Source organism: Sebastes fasciatus, chromosome 12 (assembly GCF_043250625.1).
Source record: "Sebastes fasciatus isolate fSebFas1 chromosome 12, fSebFas1.pri, whole genome shotgun sequence".
Lineage (NCBI taxonomy): Eukaryota > Metazoa > Chordata > Actinopteri > Perciformes > Sebastidae > Sebastes > Sebastes fasciatus.
Genome location: NC_133806.1, coordinates 14491159 through 14511767, shown reverse-complemented (window position 1 = coordinate 14511767; position 20609 = coordinate 14491159). Strand labels below are relative to the sequence as shown.

At 40.8% G+C, this 20609-nt stretch overlaps 1 protein-coding gene across 2 annotated transcripts; it reads left to right on the top strand.

Annotated features, from left to right (window-relative positions):
• Nucleotides 1-1192: 1192 nt before the first annotated feature.
• iffo1b (intermediate filament family orphan 1b) lies at nucleotides 1193-19285 on the top strand. Of its 2 annotated transcripts, none has more exons than XM_074653300.1 (10): nucleotides 1193-2584; nucleotides 7118-7178; nucleotides 8768-8863; nucleotides 9147-9287; nucleotides 10236-10411; nucleotides 10523-10649; nucleotides 12679-12771; nucleotides 13094-13224; nucleotides 13950-14971; nucleotides 15309-19285. In XM_074653300.1, the coding sequence occupies exons 1-9, from the start codon at nucleotides 1578-1580 to the stop codon at nucleotides 14071-14073; spliced, it is 1956 nt and encodes a 651-aa protein (XP_074509401.1). In that variant the 5' UTR covers nucleotides 1193-1577; the 3' UTR covers nucleotides 14074-14971; nucleotides 15309-19285. The 2 variants fall into 2 exon arrangements, with proteins under 2 accessions (XP_074509401.1, XP_074509402.1); XM_074653301.1 differs by having other exon boundaries at nucleotides 1194-2584; nucleotides 13974-14971.
• The last annotated feature ends 1324 nt before the right edge of the window (nucleotides 19286-20609 follow it).

Genomic DNA, 20609 nt, shown 5'->3' with positions numbered 1-20609 from the left:
CTGGCTACTCAGGGATTACTGGAGTGGGTTTCTCAAAAAATGACAAAAAGAGCCCCCATAATTTGTTAAATTTTACATAGCTTTGAGCATTTTAAGATTTTATTATTATCATTCATGTTTGGCTCCCTCCCTTTTTTTATGAAACTATTTCTCTTGCAAAACAAAGATGAACAACAAGGTCTTGAGTGTTGTTATCCACAGAAAACAAACAGTTAATGTCTCAGCGCCGCTCTACTCGAGTCATTACTGTAGCCGTGCTCTTCCAACTAGTAATGGGAATTTCGTCTCTTTTTAGTGATCCAGATCATTTGGCTCAGCTCACCAAGAAGAGCCGGCTCGTTCGGCTCCCAAACGGCTCTTCGTTTTACCACTTCTGCCTTTTTTTAATTCCGCCAAATTTAGTGCTTTTTTGACCTACGATTAGTATGTGTGCATATATATCACTTAAATTATTCAATGCACTCTTTCTCTCCTCCTCTCCCTCCTGCTCTGTACCTGTACACCGCCAACGCGTACTGTACTCCCTGCTTGATGGTATGATCCTCGACTGTCATCACCTGATTGGTCGCACGGACGTCATTAACACAACATTCAGTCACAGTCAGTGCATGTGTAGCTGTGCTGGGAGTGATGTCCCACAGGCTCAGTCTGGTGCTACACATTTATTTAAGATGTTCTGCAAAATGTAAAATAATGCTTTAGGTTGACAATCGCTACACAGTGTATTCTGCTTCCATCTTGTACACAGAGATTCTCATTATCTCACTTATTCACGCGAGACTTCCCTGTGACGCTCCCTTCACATACACGGCTTCTGTAGAGACACTGACACCTACTGGCGATCTACCGGCACAACTCCCTAATAATGACACTGGCAATAAATAACACTGTACACTAAATTATAACCACATTGAACACTTTCTTCTTATAAACACATATGAAACATGACAAACTCTCTTCACTTGCATTACACCCAAGAAATGGTTCTGTTTTATAACCTACACATGACTGATTGTGCCACACATGGAGTGCCCGTGGCGCGGAGAAGATCGTCCTATCATTCTGCCTCGAAATAATTAAAGAAAAAAAAGAAAACGGCTCTCGGACGGGAACCGGCTCTTATTGTTCACTTAAAAGAGCCGGCTCAATGAACCGGCTCGTTCGTGACCTACACATCACAACTTCCAATCCCGCAGCAGCTCTTCAGCTCTGCTGTCTGCGGTCACATCTTATTGCCAGAACTTCAACGACGCGGTGACTCTGGATATTCACGCTCTGCGTCATTTTCTTCCTTTATTATTGCGTTTTATTTTGAAAAAAACATCTCAACCGAGGTGCAGGTCCAGTGTCTTCACATTTTTCATCCTTGCTTGCAGCCAAATTGGAGTCGCTTTTAAATGCACTGATCCACCATCCGACGTTAAGACCTCTCAGCTTTAAGGATAAGATTCTTATTTAAGAACAGTTATATAATCAGGTAAAAAAAAATACTGGTGCGCACGTCTTTCTGGTGCGTTATTTATTTATCCTTTTATATATTCTGTGTTGTAGAAAAAGACTATTCCCTATCCGTGTTCATGCCAGATCTGCAGCGCTTTAGTTTTCCATACCATAGCATGAATCCTTTGTTGGGGGCCAACACGCATCTCCTCCTCCAACAACAACAGCAGCATCCTCAGCAGCATCAGAGTCCAGGACACCCGGACTCTCCATCAGGCCTCCTGCCGGACAACATCTTCGGTGGACAAGAGGACCCGACGTCCTTTTTGCTGGGTGAGCATCAGCAGTACGGATCTGGGCCTGATTATCATCATCCGGGTCCTGACTTCACCGCACCCTCACAGACCTCACCTTACCTCCATCACCTCCACCACCAGAGTCCCTACCAGCACCCCCCTGCAGCCATGGCTCTCAGAAACGACCTGGGATCAAACATCAGCGTCCTCAAAACTCTCAACCTGAGGTTCAGATGCTTTCTGGCCAAAGTGCATGAATTAGAGCGAAGAAATAAGATTTTAGAGAAGCAGCTGCAGCAGGCGCTGGATGCCAACAAGGGCTGTCAGAGTGGATGCTGTGAGAGCAGCAGGGGTCACACCCAGGAGGCAGGTGTTCAGACTGGATTTGTGGGTACCATACCTCTCAGGCCTGGCTCTCTGCCCTTCCACAACACCAACAACTCAGCCAGGAGGCCTACAACACTGTTCACACCATCAAGCCTCCACCAAACAGCTGCTGAGAACTATAGTTCAACCCAAACCACCTGTAACCCATCCATCACCATCAGCCAGGCCTCTCCCTGTGTGGACTCTCCTAGCTCTGGGTTCAAAACCTTCTCCACCACTACCAGCTCAGGTCCAGGGAGCTCCACCACCAACCCTCCTCCACGGTTCCTCCCAGGCAACGTCTGGTCCTACAACCACACCCGCAAGTATGGCCCTGGAGCGGAGCGTCTGGCCAGCCCAGGGGTATCCTGGGGGCACCCTGATGGAGTCGGGGTCCAGATTGACACCATCACCCCAGAGATAAGAGCCCTGTATAATGTCCTGGGCAAAGTGAAGAGGGAGAGAGATGAGTATAAACGCAGGTAAATGGAGTGAAACCCCTTTTTTATTGCACTTATAAGATAGATAGATAGATAAATAGATACAGTAGATAGATAATAGATAGATAGATAGATAATAGGTACGTAGATAGATAGATAGATGGACGGATAGATAGATAGATGGATAGATAGATAGATGGATGGATAGATAGATAGATAGATAGACAGATAGATGGATATATAGATATATAGATAGATAGATAGATAGATAGATAGATAGATAGATAGATAGATAGATAGATAGACAGATAGATGGATAGATAGATATATAGATAGATAGATAGATAGTAACTGTATTGATCCCGAGGGAAATTCAAGTTTCCAGCATCACAGTTCCATGGTGCAACAACATGTTAGTAAAAAGGCAGTAAAAAAGTTAGTAGTACAAAGTACAAAAAAATAAACCAGATATAAAAATACAAGGAGATGAAGAAAACTGTTAAAACTGAATATAGTGCAGGGTAACAGCTGTGATACACGACTATTAAAAAAGTGAATATAGTGCAGAAGAGACTGTTAAAAGTGGGTATAGTGCATTATTATCTGTCCCACAGGAGCATTTCTACTGTAGTTTCCTTAAGTGTGTGTGGTGGTCTACTTTGGAGCAGTGAGCAGTAAAGCAGCTGCAGACCAGCTGTCTCACAACAAAAGCAGAGTCAGCACAAACCCTCTCCATCCATCCATCACCTGACCCTTGCATCCACTTCATGTCTGACCACAGAGGCAGGTGCTGCTGCTTGAAATACACCCCAAAAAATTAACACGTCATGAGCTAAGTATAAAGAAGAAGGAAGGTCAAAGCTTAGTAGGGACATGTGGAGATCAGTCTGTTGCAGATGACTCACCCATGGGTGGCTTAGTTTACAGGAACATTATAGGAAAAATCCATCCTGAAATAGAGGTCATGTTGATCGTAAAGCAGACGATTATTTTATGAAACTGAGAAGATGAAAGACGGTAATGATGAGGCCATCAAACGACAAATCCTGGAGGTGGTCCCAGTTAGGCCGGTGTGAATATTGAAACAAAGCCTATGATGCTTAAACAGCATCCACATGGATTTAAGTTTGATCTAGATCTGAAATGATTACTTGAATGTCACAATTATTTTTGTAATAGATTCATTCAATTATGTTTTTAAGCAAAAATGCTAAACAGTCACTGGTTTCAGCTTCTCAAAGAGTATTTTTTTAGTTGAGTACTTCTGGGTTTTGGAACAAAACAAGTGATTTGATGTCACCTTGGGCTCTGGGAAATTGTGATGGCTATTATTTTAGACAATTTTCCGACATTTTGTAAACAAAACAAATTGATTAATCAAGAAAATAATCAGCAGATTAAGTGCTAATGAAAAATAATCATCAGTTGCTGCCCTAGGATCATGTAACATCTCAAATATGGAAAAAAATAGAATCCGCACCCTAGATAATGCTCCCATGAACATTTAATTTATTACTACCGGACCGGTCAATTAAATGTTCATGGGATCATTATAGCGTTAGGACTCTATTTTTTTCCATCTTTTCCATACTTTTCTATCCAGCACCTACTATTTATCGTCTGGATATGCATGCTTTTGTAAATACTTTTTCATGTAACATCTCAAACAAAACTTCTCTTAACCCACAATCACCTATTTATCATCAGTGCACCAGTTTACAACAATGTGTCACCCGATGACATCACCAGTTCAAATCAGGATGCTCAGATCTCCAATTACTGTGTTTGCAGTTCACTGGAATAACACAGTGTGAACTCTATTTTAGGGTGGATTTTCCTTTTTAAACTATTGGAAGAAAGAAAAGCTCACATCTGTTAAATCCTATTGTGAATTTGAACGACATGTGACAGTTTTGGGTTTCGTATTATCTGTCCTGAGTGAACTACGGTAGCCCTCATCTTTCAGCACATTCATCATTGAATTCCCTCATATTATGTCCAAATGAGCAGCCATGCATTCTTCACAGAGGAGATCCTGACCCCAGTATAGTGGGCTCTTTGTGAATGAGGCAGAGGGACGACACTAACCAAGATTGAGTGACATAAGACACATGATTTAATTGTATGTAGAGACTTGAGAGTGGATGACCTGAACAAGTTTTTGTTTCACTTCTTGTTGATCAAGGTGTGTGATCACGTGACCCACTGGGGTCTGGGCTATTTCCTAAACCTCTGTGAGCTTACTGTAGGTATCCAGTTACCTCGGGACAATGGAGGCATTAAAGCCTCTTTCTCCAATCGAAACTTGCTCCTTCAGATTCATGGCCATTACTTATGCAGTCAAATATTTATAACGGAACTCAATTTAATAATGTTGTTGCCCTTGTGAGTCATTTCATATCTAAACTCACCTATGAAGTCATTTGTCTTAAAGCTTTTGGTGCATTTTGCTTTAGCTCTTCTATCTATTCATTTTATCTTTTTTATTCAAGGACAACTTCTCTTTCCGCCCCGTACCTTCCCTCAGTCCCTGCCCCTCACTCTCCCCACAACACTTCATCATTCACTTGCTCTCCCTCTCTCTTTCTGTTTGCCTCTCTTCTCTCCCACTGCGCATCCCCCTCGCCACGCTCCACACACTGTATCTGCAATGCAGCATGTACTGCAAGCTGTGACTGCTGGATGGGGGTTGGCTTGCAGAAGGAAGCACTTCTCGGCTTTCTGTTCGCTCTCACCTTACTGATCAAACAAGCTTCCTCTACAACAACAACTCCCGTTTCATGACTCAGTTTCTTTTAGATTTAGTATTCCCTAAAGGCCCCCGATGTGCCGCAGCGTTCTGCATTTCAAACAGCATTTTGTATAAGAGGCTACAGACTCTGCAGTGAGTGGATGTCCCCTGGGCATGTGTGCTGTATGAAGTCACTGAATGTGAGATTACATACAGGAGCTGTGCTCAGGCTTTTAAATGCATTAAAGTTGAGATTCATGAGCGAGTCGTCTGGGCTGCACCACAGTAGCACACAATTCATCAAACAAGCCATTCATCAGTGAGTGAATTAGCAAATCACTCATACACACTTTTCCCATTTAGACCTGATTGTTTCATTCAATTTGTATCCAGATTTGTAACCTAATATTAGGGCTGTCAATCGATTAAAAAAGTTAATCGCGATTAATAGCAAATTTTGTATCTGTTCAAGATGTACCTTAAAAGGAGATTTGTCAAGTATTTATTACTCTTATCAACATGGGAGTGGGCAAATATGCTGCTTTATGCATATGTATGTATATATTTATTATTTGAAATCCATTTACAACACAAAACAATGACACATATTGTCCAGAAACCCTCACAGGTACTGCCTTTAGCATAAAAAATATGCTCAAATCATAACATAACATGACAAACTCAAGCCCAACAGGCAACAACAGCTGTCAGTGTGTCAGTGTGCTGACTTGACGATGACTTGCCCCAAACTGCATGTGATTATCATAAGGTGGGAATGACTGTAAAGGGGAGACTCATGGGTACCCAGAGAACCCATTTTCATTCACATATCTTGAGGTCAGAGGTAAAGGGGCTCCTTTTGAAAATGGCCATGACAGTTTTTCCTCTCTAAAATGTTGTGTAGGTTTGGAGGGTTATTTAACCTCCTTTGCGACAAGCTAGTATGACATGATTTATATCAATGGACTCCTTAGGTTTTCTAGTTTCATATGATGCCAGTATCTTCACTCTATCTTTAAAACTGAGCCCGCAAAAAATCCTAGCTAATCATACCTAAAAATTGCAAGTTGAGTTAATGCGTTAAAGAAATTAGTGGTGTTAAAACAAATTTGCGTTAACATGTTATTATTGCGTTAACTTTGACAGCCCTGCTTAATATATAAATATGCATTTTCATTTTATTGTCAGATCCACAGGCACTCAGCCAGATTGAAATCCAGTTGCCATTTTTGTGCATTTAAAATGCAAATTCAGTCTCTTCTTTCATTCCTCCTTTTCCCGAAATTGCAGTTTTATAGGATGAATTTAATGTATTTTCTTGTAAACAAACAAAAGTTATGTTTCCATTCAGTTAAACACTGTGTATCCTTGAGGTTTAACAAATGTGTTGACATTTGCAATGCCGATTAGTATTTTACATTCAGCATTGTTCACATCCATGTTTATCTCACTGACGCTCTTCTTCTTTGCCTTTGCTGGCACATTGCTGCAGTAGATCAGCATCGGAAATCCTGGACGGTAGCACGTGATGTTATGTGTCGGGAAGAATTTGATTGTCATAGAGTTGTGGTTTGATTAGACAGATGCACTTAAGATTATATAACATCTGTCATCTGTCATAACATCTGTCGACTCTTTTGACCTGATAGTTCAGTCATGGATCTCTTTATACTGTGCCTGCCTTTCTAAATGGATCTGGAAGACGCCATACCTCTGTGTTCTCTGTCTGTCTGTCTGTCTGTCTGTCTGTCTGTCTGTCTGTCTGTCTGTCTGTCTGTCTGTTCTCTGATGACATTACAAGACACTAAAATATTGTTTACTTCTTGTATGTGTGTGTCTCTTAGATGGGAAGAAGAATACACTATGAGGGTGGATCTGGAACAGAAAATTACGGACCTAGAAGAGGTAACATTTTGTGTGTATGTGTAGGTAGGCATGGCTGGAGACCAACAATGCAGTGTGTCTGCACTGAAGGTGTCTTTTAGGCTTTACTTCACATTTGACAGCTTGGACAGCCTGAGTCATTAAAACCACCGAAATAAAGTGTTGGGTGTGATTTTTCAGCTATGGCCTAGCTCAGTGGTTTTCAAAGTGGGGTCCGGGGACCCCTAGGCGTCCTTGAAGGAGTTCCAGGGGGTCCCCAGCAAAAAGGGCAATCATTTATTTTCACTATAATTCCATCCATAAGTAACACAATGACAGAATGCATGGCTGTAAGAAATTCTTAGTCGACTAACTCTCATACGCTTTTGTCAACTAATCAGTTAGTTGATTTAATCAAAGGATCTGTAAAACTGAGTTTCTCCACAAAGAATCACACAAAAGCACCACTTCAGTTCTTGTGTTTACCAGAGATGTGCTCATAAGATTGTTGGAAATAAGTCATTCAGCATGAAAAAAAAATCATAAGCGACTAAAGAAATCTCAGTCGACTAATACAAAACGACAGATTAGTCGACTAATGGACTAAGGGGGCTGCCCTAAAAAGCAAAAATGCTATCAGATGGGGGACCCTAGGGCACAATCTTATGAAATGGGGGTCCGTGGTCTAATTTGTGTCAGTTTAGGGGTCCTTGACGTGAAAAAGTTTCGGAACCACTAACCTAAAAATACCATGAACATACCATGTGTGTTTTCCTGGTCTGTCAACAGTAAGCAGAGTGTTAGTGGTTAAATAGCTTGGATGAAACTCTTCATTAAACTGATAACATTAGGAAAAACGAGTTTAAATATAGAGTACATTGAAGCCGGTACAGTGATCAGCAGTCAGCTCTCACTCTGCTGGAACTGGTAGTTTCCTTTGTGCAGCATGTATCACTACTACACTGGTTCAAGTCCAGACTCATACAAAGCTGTTGCTCTCTTTTATAATTAATCTTTGACCACTCATCAACTGATGAAACGCACTGAAAGTGCATGAACATTCTCATTTTCAAGTTATAGAAATCATCTATTTTGAATAAAAAACTTTTTGTTTTTTTTTATCCGACTGTCACCTGCTGTCAGGTTGATTGCCATATTTGGTCTTCCTGCAGCTGTGTCTTTAGAAACCCAATGTGGATTTCCTGTGTATGTACTGTATGTGTGTGTATGTGTGTGTGCACATATATACATGTTATTGTGTTTTTGAATGCACGTGTGCCATTGCCAGGAACCTGTACCTGACCTCGTTTAGCAGGCAGCACATCAACAGGAGACCACAAGCAGTGAAACACCACTCTAGACTGGAAAGGGTCCTGACCAATATTGTGGCACACATGAATAAGTCAACAGGTAGAAGAGAAGATTATGATGCCGTCAGACAAATCTAGAGCTCCCCAGAGGAGATCATGCATTTAGGATTTACAATGTTTTTGTGCAGATATAGGCTTTTATTTTGTCGCTTGCATAGTCTAACCTGCAATTTCCAGTAAAGAGATGCGGCAGGACGTGTGGGCGTGGGAGGGTTCGTGCTTGTCCGTGTGTGTTCTTTATGGTTTCCTTCATGTTTGCAGGACCTGCAGGAGAGCGAAGGCTGTCAGGACGAGCTGGCTCTCAGAGTTCAGCAGCTGAAAGCAGAGCTAGTTCTCTTCAAAGGCCTCATGAGCAATGTGAGCGCAGTACAACCCAAACAGTCACATACTAGTCATATACTGTATACTCACAGCTATAATGCACATCAGCAGTAATCATATGTCTCTCTGCTTCTCAGTGGAGGGTTTGTGGCATTCAACTCTTTAAATAACCAAAGTAAAATTATATTATTTAATTAATTTGAATAGGAAATTAGTAATGCATTCATTTACGGCAGTGATTTATTCACATTAATAAAGCAGTAGATAAACAAATTTCCTTTCGGTCAGTTTCATCTGGTTCCTTCCATCCTCTATGTAGAACTTGTCGGAGTTGGACAGTAAGATCCAGGAGAAAGCCATGAAGGTGGACATGGACATCTGCCGCAGGATCGACATCACCGCTCGTCTCTGTGACGTAGCTCAGCAGAGGAACTGTGAAGATGTGATCCAGATGTACCAGGTACCAGGACTAAATCTGACCACTTAATGTTCTCGTCTCTGGTTCATTTTTTTTGTTGTATTTATATTATTATTATTATATTATATTATTATTTTATTATTTGTGTCCAACATTGTCATAACATGAAGGTTACAAGACATTTCTTAAGACATTTCTTTATATACATTATAAACACTCCCACATCCATCCACCCAACCCTCTATCTCCATGACTAAATAAAGATACTAAACAGCTGTACAGTACAAAGAGGTAGGTTCATCAGCAAAAAAATGAAATGAAATAAATAGATAATAAAAAAAAAGACAATGGGATTTGTCAGTTGACGTTTGCTGTGCGTGATGTGAGATCTGTTCTTGGATGCTGTCTGTTGTTGCGGTCCAGCAATGGGATCCATATTTTCAGGAACAAGTCTTGGCGTCCTGAGAGTCTGAGTATGACTCGTTCGTAACCCGCTATGTTGGACATTAGTTCGGTCCAGTGCTCGAATGACGAGCGTGGGACCGTTTTCCATCGTCTCACAATAATTCTGCATCCTGTTAACATAGCCTCTCGGAACCACAGTTTACTGAAACCATGGATCTGCAGTTTTTTAGGATTTAATAAAGGGCTCCAATCTCCAATTTTTTCATATCGCATCTGACTTATGATTTTAATCTATTTTTTTCTCTTAAATTAACTAGGCCTACAAAAGACAAATTAATTATTTACTTTCACCAAACTTCACTTTTTTAAAAAATAAATAAAAAATGGTCCAATTCATTTTGTAGCCAGATATGTGGGACAGTCATATAAATCTGAATTGTCGGGACACTGGTTTGTGGATGGCGTGAGACTAATAGTATATCATCTGCATATTCATCTCTGGTTTGTTCCATGTGTTATCAAATCCACAGTTATTTGTCTTGTATATTGATGGTTGTGGTCTGAATTTTGATTGTGTCCCTGCAGGTTACTAACAACCAATCATCCCTAAACTACCGCCGGAAACAAACTCCTCTCTCCAACGGGAGCGAGTGTGACGAACCTGTCAGCACTTCTGAAAGTGACGGGGCCAAAGAGGAAGAGCACTGTGGCTCATCAGCCAATCAGATCAATGAGGAGATGCAGAGGATGCTGAACCAACTGTGAGTGGTCTGATTTTGAAATATGTATAATGAGTATAATGTTACTGTCCTTTAGTCCTGCACTCCCACTAATTATTTTTCAATGTGTGTGCATTTATGTTTTTATTTTAGGCGTGAATGTGAGTTTGAGGATGATTGCGACAGTCTGGCCTGGGAGGAGACTGAAGAGACGCTGCTTCTTTGGGAGGACTTCCCAGGATGCGCTCTGCCCCCTGACCCCACCCACCCACCAGGAGAGGTAGGCTGTGGTTGCACGACTCATTTCAATGAGATCTGGTTTTAAAGGCCCCCTGCAGCTAGTGTTAATTCATGTTTTCCAGTTAACGTTCTTTCTCAAGACGTAATTCATTACCATGGCAACAAGATTGAATCGTTTTTCAACCCAGTTTAGATTAAACAAACTACAGTAGCTTGGAAAACAGCTAGCTATATGGCACTGAATTTGATGAATTTACTTTATTTTATTTAGACCACAAATAAGACAAGACGACTCACAACTGTCTTATCACTTGCTCTCTTCTGGACCGTCTCCTCCTGGTGAGGCGGCCGTCTGGCTGCTGCTGCTGCACCGAGGAGCTGCACCACAGGACAAATAGACATGTTGCAGAGGTCCGCCATTTGAAATGTAGTTTTGGGATGTTGCAGAGGTGCACCGTCCGTCACCACCGGCCGCTCTTGCCTCAGCTGTCAGTACCGAAACCGCACCAGGCTGCACTGTGATTTGTTTATTTCTCTACCGAATTATTTACACTATTTTCTTTTGGGCTGAACGTTGTGCGCTCCGCAGCGTCCGGACTTGTTACAGGATACCTGCTCTGATGGACAAGGCAAACCTCCAAAGCGTCCTGAAATTGCATTTCAAAAGGCGGGCAACATGTCTATGATCCACCTGGCGGTGTGCTGTGGCCCGACACAATACCGGCGTTTGGCATCGGCTGCTTTCTGTTAAAGATGAAAAAGAAGAGAGCGAGTGAGAGAGACAGACACTGACTGTGCTAATTCTGCCGGTGGGATTTTGCATTATCCACAACGTATGACCTGCAGCTTCTACTATAGTCATACGTCACCTTCCCGTTTTAGCAAAAACCTTCTTTTTTTTTTAACTTTGAGGACAAATTTAAGTTATTTGTCAAAAACAATTTTGGCGAACAGTGTGGCTAAACAACATTGTCAGGAAATGACTCAAATAAATATGAAATATCATAAAAATGCTAAAATACACTGGAAGGGGGCTTTAAGGAATGGACCTAAACCTAAATACAGCAGATGGACAAAACAATGGCAACACCTACACAACGTAAGGCAATCCAGTGCAACATATACTAACATTGTGAAGCTTATAACGCTCACATTTGATGGAAGTTCACCTTTGAGAGGTAATGTTTCAGCTCTGTGGTCATAACAAGTCTGAGGTTATTCGCGTGTCTGTATATTATTCAAGTTTGTGTACAATTATATATTTGTCTAACCATAACTGATATCAGTAATTGTATTACATCTAGACTGTATACTTTCAGTCAAACTTTAAGCCTGTAAGGATGACCTTTACCAAAATATGGTTTTGAATATGTTAGCAATGAGAAAAAAAATCTGTTTTTATACTTTGTCATGAACAAGTGCAACCATAGACATGCACAGTGCACACCATGTTTGTTTTTTCTATTACTTTTATAATATTCATGCCTGGCCTTCAGATGCAATGAATGTCCTATTCAGTAATTCACTGAGCGAAGGACATTGAGAAAGTAGAATCAGGATCTGCACATTTGCATGTGGAAGCTTTTAAGGTTCTGATTTGGAGTTGATGTGCAGAGCAGCAGCGTGATATGTTGGTCGATACAGTTTTGTTTCCGGCGAGGACACTGACCTTCACTGCTCTACTGAAGCAGGGCCGTTTCAGGACAAAACACTGTATCCACAGCACGTACACACACACACTCAGACAGATGCAGTGTCTAGCCTGTATTGGTGTTCAGTGTGTTTGTTTCCAAGAAATGCATGTAGGTATTTGTTTTCATTTACCGACCGTGTGGTGTTCGAACATCTGCTGTCCTTTTGAAGGTGGAGCAGCTGCATTAGTCAGTGAAATTGGAGCTGATGGGAGCATAAAGCTGTGCTTTAATAGTCGTGTAACCTCACTTAACGTCTGATTGTGTGATGATTAGCACACAAGCACATGTCCTATTTACTGCTGTTACTATATTTTATCACATGCATATCCATATTCTGACCACAAACATACTCAAAGTCTCTCTCTTTCTCTGCAGCAGGAGGACTGTCTGGAAAAGGTGATTAATGACACAGAATGTCTTTTCAAGTCGCGAGAGAAGGAATACCAGGAGACAATCGACCAGATTGAGGTCAGACACTTGCCCACTTGCTTTCCAATTTCATATATGTTGCCTGTTTTTTCTTTCTTTTTATGCTCGGTGTTACTTGTTTATTCTCATGTCCTATTCTCATGTCCTGTCTTTGTGCAGCACTGTATATTTTCTTTTAATCTCCCACATGTGCACTCAAACACCTCTACTTAGGCGTGATATAAAAGACTTTCATAACGCCGTGTGAAGCTTAGTAACAGTCATTTGCCCTGCAGCTCATAGTTGTGCAGAAGTAAGCAAAGTTTTTGTTATGGTAAACGCACATACAGCATTTGTGATTTTAACATTTGTCTGACTCCAGCTGGAACTGGCCACAGCAAAGAGCGACATGAACCGACACCTCCACGAGTACATGGAGATGTGCTCGATGAAGAGAGGCCTAGATGTTCAGATGGAGACCTGCAGGAGACTCATCACACAGACTGGAGACAGGTAACGCACACTGTTAAGTCTATCAACAACAATATGAAACACGCTAAGTATTCATTGACGTCCTTTTATTTTATGACTAAATTGCAACGACAATGTGAATGGAAAAAATATTGGCAACAAAAATTAGGGCAAAATCTGTTCATTATGCCCTGATGAGTAAAGACTAGACAAAGCCGTTGGCTCAGTACAGGAGGACAACTAGGGATGCTGTTTTTTTTTTTATGCTGCGTGACCAAATTAAATAGTTTTTTTTCCACCGAAACCTTTATAAGATCTATATGGTAAATGGACTTGGACTTATATAGCGCTTTTCTAGTCTTCCGACCACTCAAAGCGCTTTACACTACATGTCAGTATTCACCCATTCACACACACATTCATACACTGATGGCAGAGGCTACTAAGGTGCCAACTTTGCCCATCAGGATTTAATCTAAATACTCATTCACACACCGATGGCTATGCCTCCGGGAGCAATTTGGGGTTAAGTGTCTTGCTCAAGGACACATCGACATGTGACCCGGAGCAGCCGGGGATCGAACCACCGACCTTCCGATTGGTGGACAACCTGCTCTACCCTCTGAGCCACAGCCGCCCTATCACTTCCCCTCTAAGAAACATAGTTGTAAAATAAAGTGTTATTTTCTCTCTTTCCAGTACCACATAAGTGAGTGTGTAAGAGTGCCACAAGAATAATTTGTTATGTTATTTCTGTTATGTTCCAGCGTGTGTTTGTGTTTCTGTCTCAGTAACCCAGCGACGCCTGCTCCTGCTGAGGACGGTGATCAGAGAGAAAGCGACAGGTCCTCATCCTCTCCACCTTCCTCCTCAAGCGCTGGGAGATCTTGACACTTCCTCACTCCTGCAGCAACGGTGGCGGTGGTCACGTGACCTCCACTGCATCCAGCTACAGTACCACACTGACGCAGTACACACCTGTAACTATGGCAACACCATGTTTACATACGAACCTCTTCATTTACGCTTTTGGTCTGAGGAGACGTTTTAGCACTGAAACTGTGATTGAGTCGCTGGATTTTTGTCACTACTGCTTCATGCAGATGTCACGGCCCTGCAGAGGGGAGAGGTCTTCTTATAGTTGGACCTTGTCATCTTGCGTTTGACAGCAGTAGTTAAAAAAAGTGAATCTTATATTAGATTGTCCTGTGAAGGTTCAGAAAGTTGAGGATCCTGAATTTATTGTAAGTAAACAGGCTGATGTCCTCGCAGTACAGTGCTGCAGGCTACAGGAAAGCATAGCGTGATTAATCAAGCAAATACATGTTGTAAGGTCACTAAACCCTCATAAAAAACACACAATTTACAGGCCTGCAATTTACTGAACAAACACAAAAAACAGGGAGCATGATAGTTTGAGTCTTGAATTACTGTAACAAAGATTGTCTTGGAGTGTATTCCTGAGTTTGATTGGTCAGTTTGATATCGATAATGATGAGCTTGAGTCTTTAAAGTCTAATAAGATGTCATGATTCAGCATTTTGCTGCCTTACAGCTGCAGATTCAGAGCGTGCTTTCTATCTGTGTAGTAACAGATTAAACCACAGGCAATGCAAACCTTAAGGCATAAATAAATATTAACATCTGTGCTTTATTTAGCAAAACATAAAGTGGAAAAATTATTTTAAAAATTACCAAAACATCAGCTGTGAGCTGTCTCTGAATATCAACACAACATGCCTCCTCCCTCCTGCCAATATGAATTCATACTTTGCTAAGCCCCGCCCTGGTTACTGTTGCTAAGCCTGTCAAGCTTTGGCAACCGCCATGTCAATATGGCATTTTCAACGATATCAGTGAGAGATATTCCAAAGGAAATTATGGCAGATTTCTGGAATAATGGTTCTGAAATATCAAAGAGAACTAGACAGAAAGGACTGCAATATGCATTTGAGAGCTACATTCACAGTAAAGGCTAATTTATCGGTGGAGTATTGTGAATGAAGAGGCTGTTAAAATCGAGAGAAAAGCTCACCGGTCCGAATGCAAGCGTCAGACACCCCACATCTTGACAACTCACATGAAGGACGAACATATAGTCAATATACTGTTTGTTTTAAGCTAAGTTGATGTTTAGTTATGACTCCCTAAAGCTTTCATTATCTAATATAAATCTAAACTATCCCGCTTATCCATTAGTTTAAAGCACGCCAGGATATCGCTCGCACATCGTGGGCTTGATCCATACATTGGATTACGGTTGCTAACGTAGGATTGGACAGTGGCCGTTCTAGGGAGGGGCTTAGCGAAGGGTCAATTAGGTACGATCCTGAAAACAGTAAAAATAAAGTTTTGGTGGTCTGCCATAATTCCAATTCACCTAATTATCTGCTGTGAATTACCTGAATCCAAACTGTATTTTATGGAAGAAATCCATTGTAAACAGTTTAACCACTGCTGATGTACTTTGGATTTCCTGGCGCACCTAGAGGCAACATTTCATTATTTTGACAGCACTTACAACATTGTCAGTAAGCATCAGCATCATTATGGTGTTCAGGCTTATTGCCGTTTCACACTAAGCACGGATTTTCGTCTGAAGAAATTGCACAAAAATGTATAAAAACAGATTGTATGGGTTGTTGTGAATGCTGCACACCCCTGAGGAACATTTGTGCGGGGAAAAAAATATTCGGACGGACCTCGATTTTAGCGAATATATGGAACGGGGCTAGCCACATCAGCTAGCGTTAGCATCAAATTTGGGGTCCGATTAACTTATGTATTGTATAGTTAATGTTAACCCCTTAGACATTCTCTCTCCGGATTGTTTTTTGTTGTGTGGAGAGTGGACACAGGCACTATTTAGGAGGGAACTCATTGGGCCTCATTCATGAAACGTGCGTAAGTTTACAGTCAGCAGCTGGTGTGCGTAGTGGCAGATTTTCCGTATTCCAGCACCACATTTTTGCATCGCACTGGTGAGAAACGGCTTTTACAATGAGCAACACTACAACCCTCGTACAGAGAAATCCATCCTAGAACAGCCACCAACATCAATTTGTCGGTGGGAATTGTTGAAAATTTAATTACTAAGTGAATAACTAAGTAGAGCACAGAAAAGGTCATTTACAACATTTCATAACAAAACAAAAAAAACATCTGAAATGCACTGAACATCACAGATAAAACTGTAAATGGTGCTTCATAAGAAACCCAAAGTTGCAGGTGACAACAGAGAAGGATGTTGTCGGTGTCAGAGGAAAGGATGTTTGTAGTCACAGTCTCCATCTCGTGCAGTTAAGAATTAAAGTTCAGTCTGCACCCTCTTGAAGCTGATCTGGAGTCGGTGTTGGCTCTTCATTCTGCTCTGACAATAAAAGTACTGTGTGATAAAGTGCACTGACACCCAAGTGTCATGTAGCTGTTACTAATTCGTTTTTATTTTCAGCAGTAATGCTTAGATTAGAGTCAGGTCCTGTGTTGTTCGAGCAGAGCTGCATGCTTGAGCAGAATCACTTTAAAAGGAGATCTAAAAGACGATCATGAAATAATGTAAGTTAGCCATTGAGTGCCAAAATAAAACATGGTCCGATTGTGAATCAACAGGAAATAGCTGTAAAAAAAGAAAAGACTAAATATAGCTGACGAAGCTATTTCACCAAGGTGCTTGATGTATATAACGAAACCTATTTTTGAGCCTGTTTGCACATTGAAAGGAAGAGCAGAGCAAAATGTATATGAAACAATCAGCACTATTACTTGTAAAACATGTAACATAAAAATGTCGACACGCTGGAAATAGAAAACTATATTTCTTCTATTTCCTCATCTTCTACATGTTGCAGGTGGGTTATTAGAATAATGAATTTAACACGAACACATACCTCATTTTTACTTTATTTATGTTTTTCTGGACACCTATAACCGTGAACTTTAACTGAGACACACTGCTACAGTGAAACATGTATTAGCATACTGCTGGAAATCATCACTGTCAGGGGAACGCCGCCCTATCATCACTGCTCTATTATCAGACACTGTCTAAATATAGTCCTGGCTGTAGTTTCTTCTGTGTGGTTGTAACAGGTGATATATTTCTTCTGCTTCTACTGCGACTCACACTTAGTTTCAATAATAAGAACAGTAGGAGCTGGGCTGTTTGATTATGCCAAAAATCATAATCATGATTATTTTTGGTCAATATTGAGATCACGATTGTTTAACATGATTACTCACTGACTATGTAAACATCATGCATTTAGAGAGAACATTTTCTAGCCTTCATTTTAAAGTTAAATGCTTCAATCTGGCACACTTTAAGAGCAAAATTAAGAGGCTAGATCTATGGAGAACTTTGTGCTCTAGTAAACAATTTAATCATAAAGACATTGGTTGTATAAATATGAATGGTGTTGACACGGTAAAAAAAGTCACACCCACAAAGCATGACAAACGAGACGGGTCCGTGTTGGGTCGGGTGGGTTTGCTGACATGGCCGCACTGAGGACAGTCCTCATCATTGCGAAATGGAATGCAATAATCGTTTTCATGTCTGGAAGCCAAAATTGTAATTGAAATTTGATTTAATTGCACAGCCCTAAGTCGCAGGACAGATTTGAAGCTTATATAAACTCAAGCATGTGTGGCTGTTGGATTCAGCTGAGTGCTGTGTTTCCACTAGGGCTGTCCTCAACCAAAGAAATTCTCAAGCCTCGGTTATACTTTCCGCAAGGACGGTCGCGCAGACACGAGCTGATGTGGAATCGTGACAAAGAAAGGTTTGGATCTTTTAAACTCAGTGCGGGTTTCTCCTGGCGGCAAACCAACATTCTCAAAGCTCCTCATTGTTCTCCAATCTCTCCGCGCCTGCAGAGTTAGAGAAATTTGGATCTGCATGGACAAGCGAAAACCTGTCACATAGCCCTCCCACCCCACCGTGGACACACGTGACCCTCACGGATGCGGCAAGCATAAATCACGCTTTATTCAACTAACACTCATACGATTTTGTTGACTAATCAATTAGTTGATTTAATCGACAGATCTATGAAACTGAGTTTCTCCACAACGAATCACACAAAAGCACCTCTTTAAATCTTGTGTCTACCAGAGATGTGCTCATAAGTTTTTTTGGAAATAAGTCATTCAGCATGAAAAAAACATAAAAAAACAGTTGAAGAAATCTTAGTCAGTAAGACCAAAACGACAGATTAGTTGACTAAGAGGGGGCAGCCCTAGTTTCCTCTACTGTTTGAATACAGAAGGAGGATGTTAGAGATATATTGTGTGAGATATAAAACACGCCATTTCCCTTTGTATGGTGTTACTTTCACGCACTGAGTGAGTCTCTATGTATGCATGAGCCAGTGTGTATGTTTTTGGGTGTTATGTCTGTACAGTGAGTGTTTTTAAAAAGACTTTTACTGGGGCAAATGTACAACATGAAGAAGAAGGAAACATAACAAGTCCAATTTGATATTGTCTCTATGTTAAGCATTTGAGACTGAGCAGTCTTTTTGACAGTAATCACCTCAAAAATTGTAAATATTTAAATCAAATTACAATGGAGTTCTTTTTTTCCATTGGCACTTTTCCTTTATGAGTGTATGTGGTTGCCAAATAAAGTCAATTTAAAAATAACTCAAGTTAAAAAAACACAAAAAAACAACTACTGAAATGCAAATGCTTTAGCGAAATGACTGTACGATGGCTTTGATATATGTGTAAAGGAAATATAGCTTTGAGTATATATACTTGTGTTCAAAGACTGCAAATGAAGAATGTCCACAGTCACACACCTGGAAAGAAACTTTGAATTTAGAAAAAATGATCTGATTGCTCTATTTAGTTTTTCAATGGAAATGATGGCAGTTAATGACAAATAATGATGTTTTTTGTCACTTCTTTCACAGAGGAGGCAAAATAATTAGGTTAAATTTGTGTCGCAAAACAATTCGATGATCAGTATCGATCAAGAACTCCAGATGTGTGACGATGCAGCTTTAAACTTCAAGACAGTAATTTAGGCTAAAAAGCTTCACTGCAGAGCTAAAGTATGTAATGTGTCGAGAGAGATTGAAAGAATAAAAGATGCAACTGAGCAACAAGATCATCATGTCGGATTATTTGTAAAACACAAAATGTGTTTCTGTTCAGCCTTTTCTGTCGGCCTTAAAATTAAAGGGTCAGTTCACCTAAATTACAAAAAAACTAATGGAGGTGAATGGAATTGTGTTACTTGTGCTCACAGCATCGACTTGTAATTACAGTATATTTAAACAAACCAACAGCAGCCTCTCTTCCCAGAAACAATGTACCAGATACTGGTTCATTAATTATTAATTCATTAATAATTCATTATTAATTCATTAATAATTAATCATCAACAATCTGTTTTGAGCACCACAAACGAAACTCACAACCTTTCCATTGTGGAAACTATCTGCAGAGGTGGAGTAGTATTAGTATATGTAAGTACAATTTTGAGGTAATTCCATTTTACGCTACTTTATACCTCTACTCTGCTACATTTCAGAGAAAAATATTGTACTTTTTACTCCACTAGATTTATTTGGCAGCTATAGTTACTTTTCAGATCAAGATTTTCATCATGTCAAATCATATGATGAGTTTATAAAATGCAATGCGTTGTTTAAAGGTGCTAAGGGAGCATTTCTATTGCTTCCTCACAGCTCTCAACATGGTGAAAGCTGAGTCTGCGGCTCGTGGCTAACGGTGCTAACAGTGAAAACAATGGAAAGACAGCTGACAGAGCTAACAATGTTTACCTGGGTGGGAACCGGAGGGTGGGTGCACTTCTGCAACGGCGGTCGTGACGTCGTTATCAGCTGTAACCGCCGTATGAGCACATTGCAGAGTGGCAGCTGTGAGCTAGCCAGTGGGGCACGCTCACATAGTTGTTTGATGCTATATTGATCGTCTGGATATTGTATAGTGGTATTAAAGGACCACTGTGTAACATTTCAGGGGAGATATTAGCAGAAACTGATGACCTATACTTAAATTTACCATTTGAGGTCAATGCCTAACCATAACCATCTCGTCACGACCTACTGGCTCTAGCGAGAACCTTTCACATTTTTACGTAACCTGAAGGCCACCGTAGTTCTCCAACACATTTGTGAAACTGCGGTAACGTGAGCCACAGAGTGCAAAACCGTAGTATCGCTGCCGTCCGACTTCCGTTGCTCCTGAAGTAGTGTTATTATGGTAAGGATGGCCCTTGAGCCAGCACAGTTTTGCACTCGGCAGCTCACGTTACCGCAGTCTTGAAAGGGACTAGATGTCGCCAAATACTACACACTGAACCTTTAAACCAGTGGCTCCCAACATTTTGAAAAGCAATGTCTGATGGGGACTCATTATCTCCGCCAGGAGGATCATGAGATCAGTGTGAGATTCAG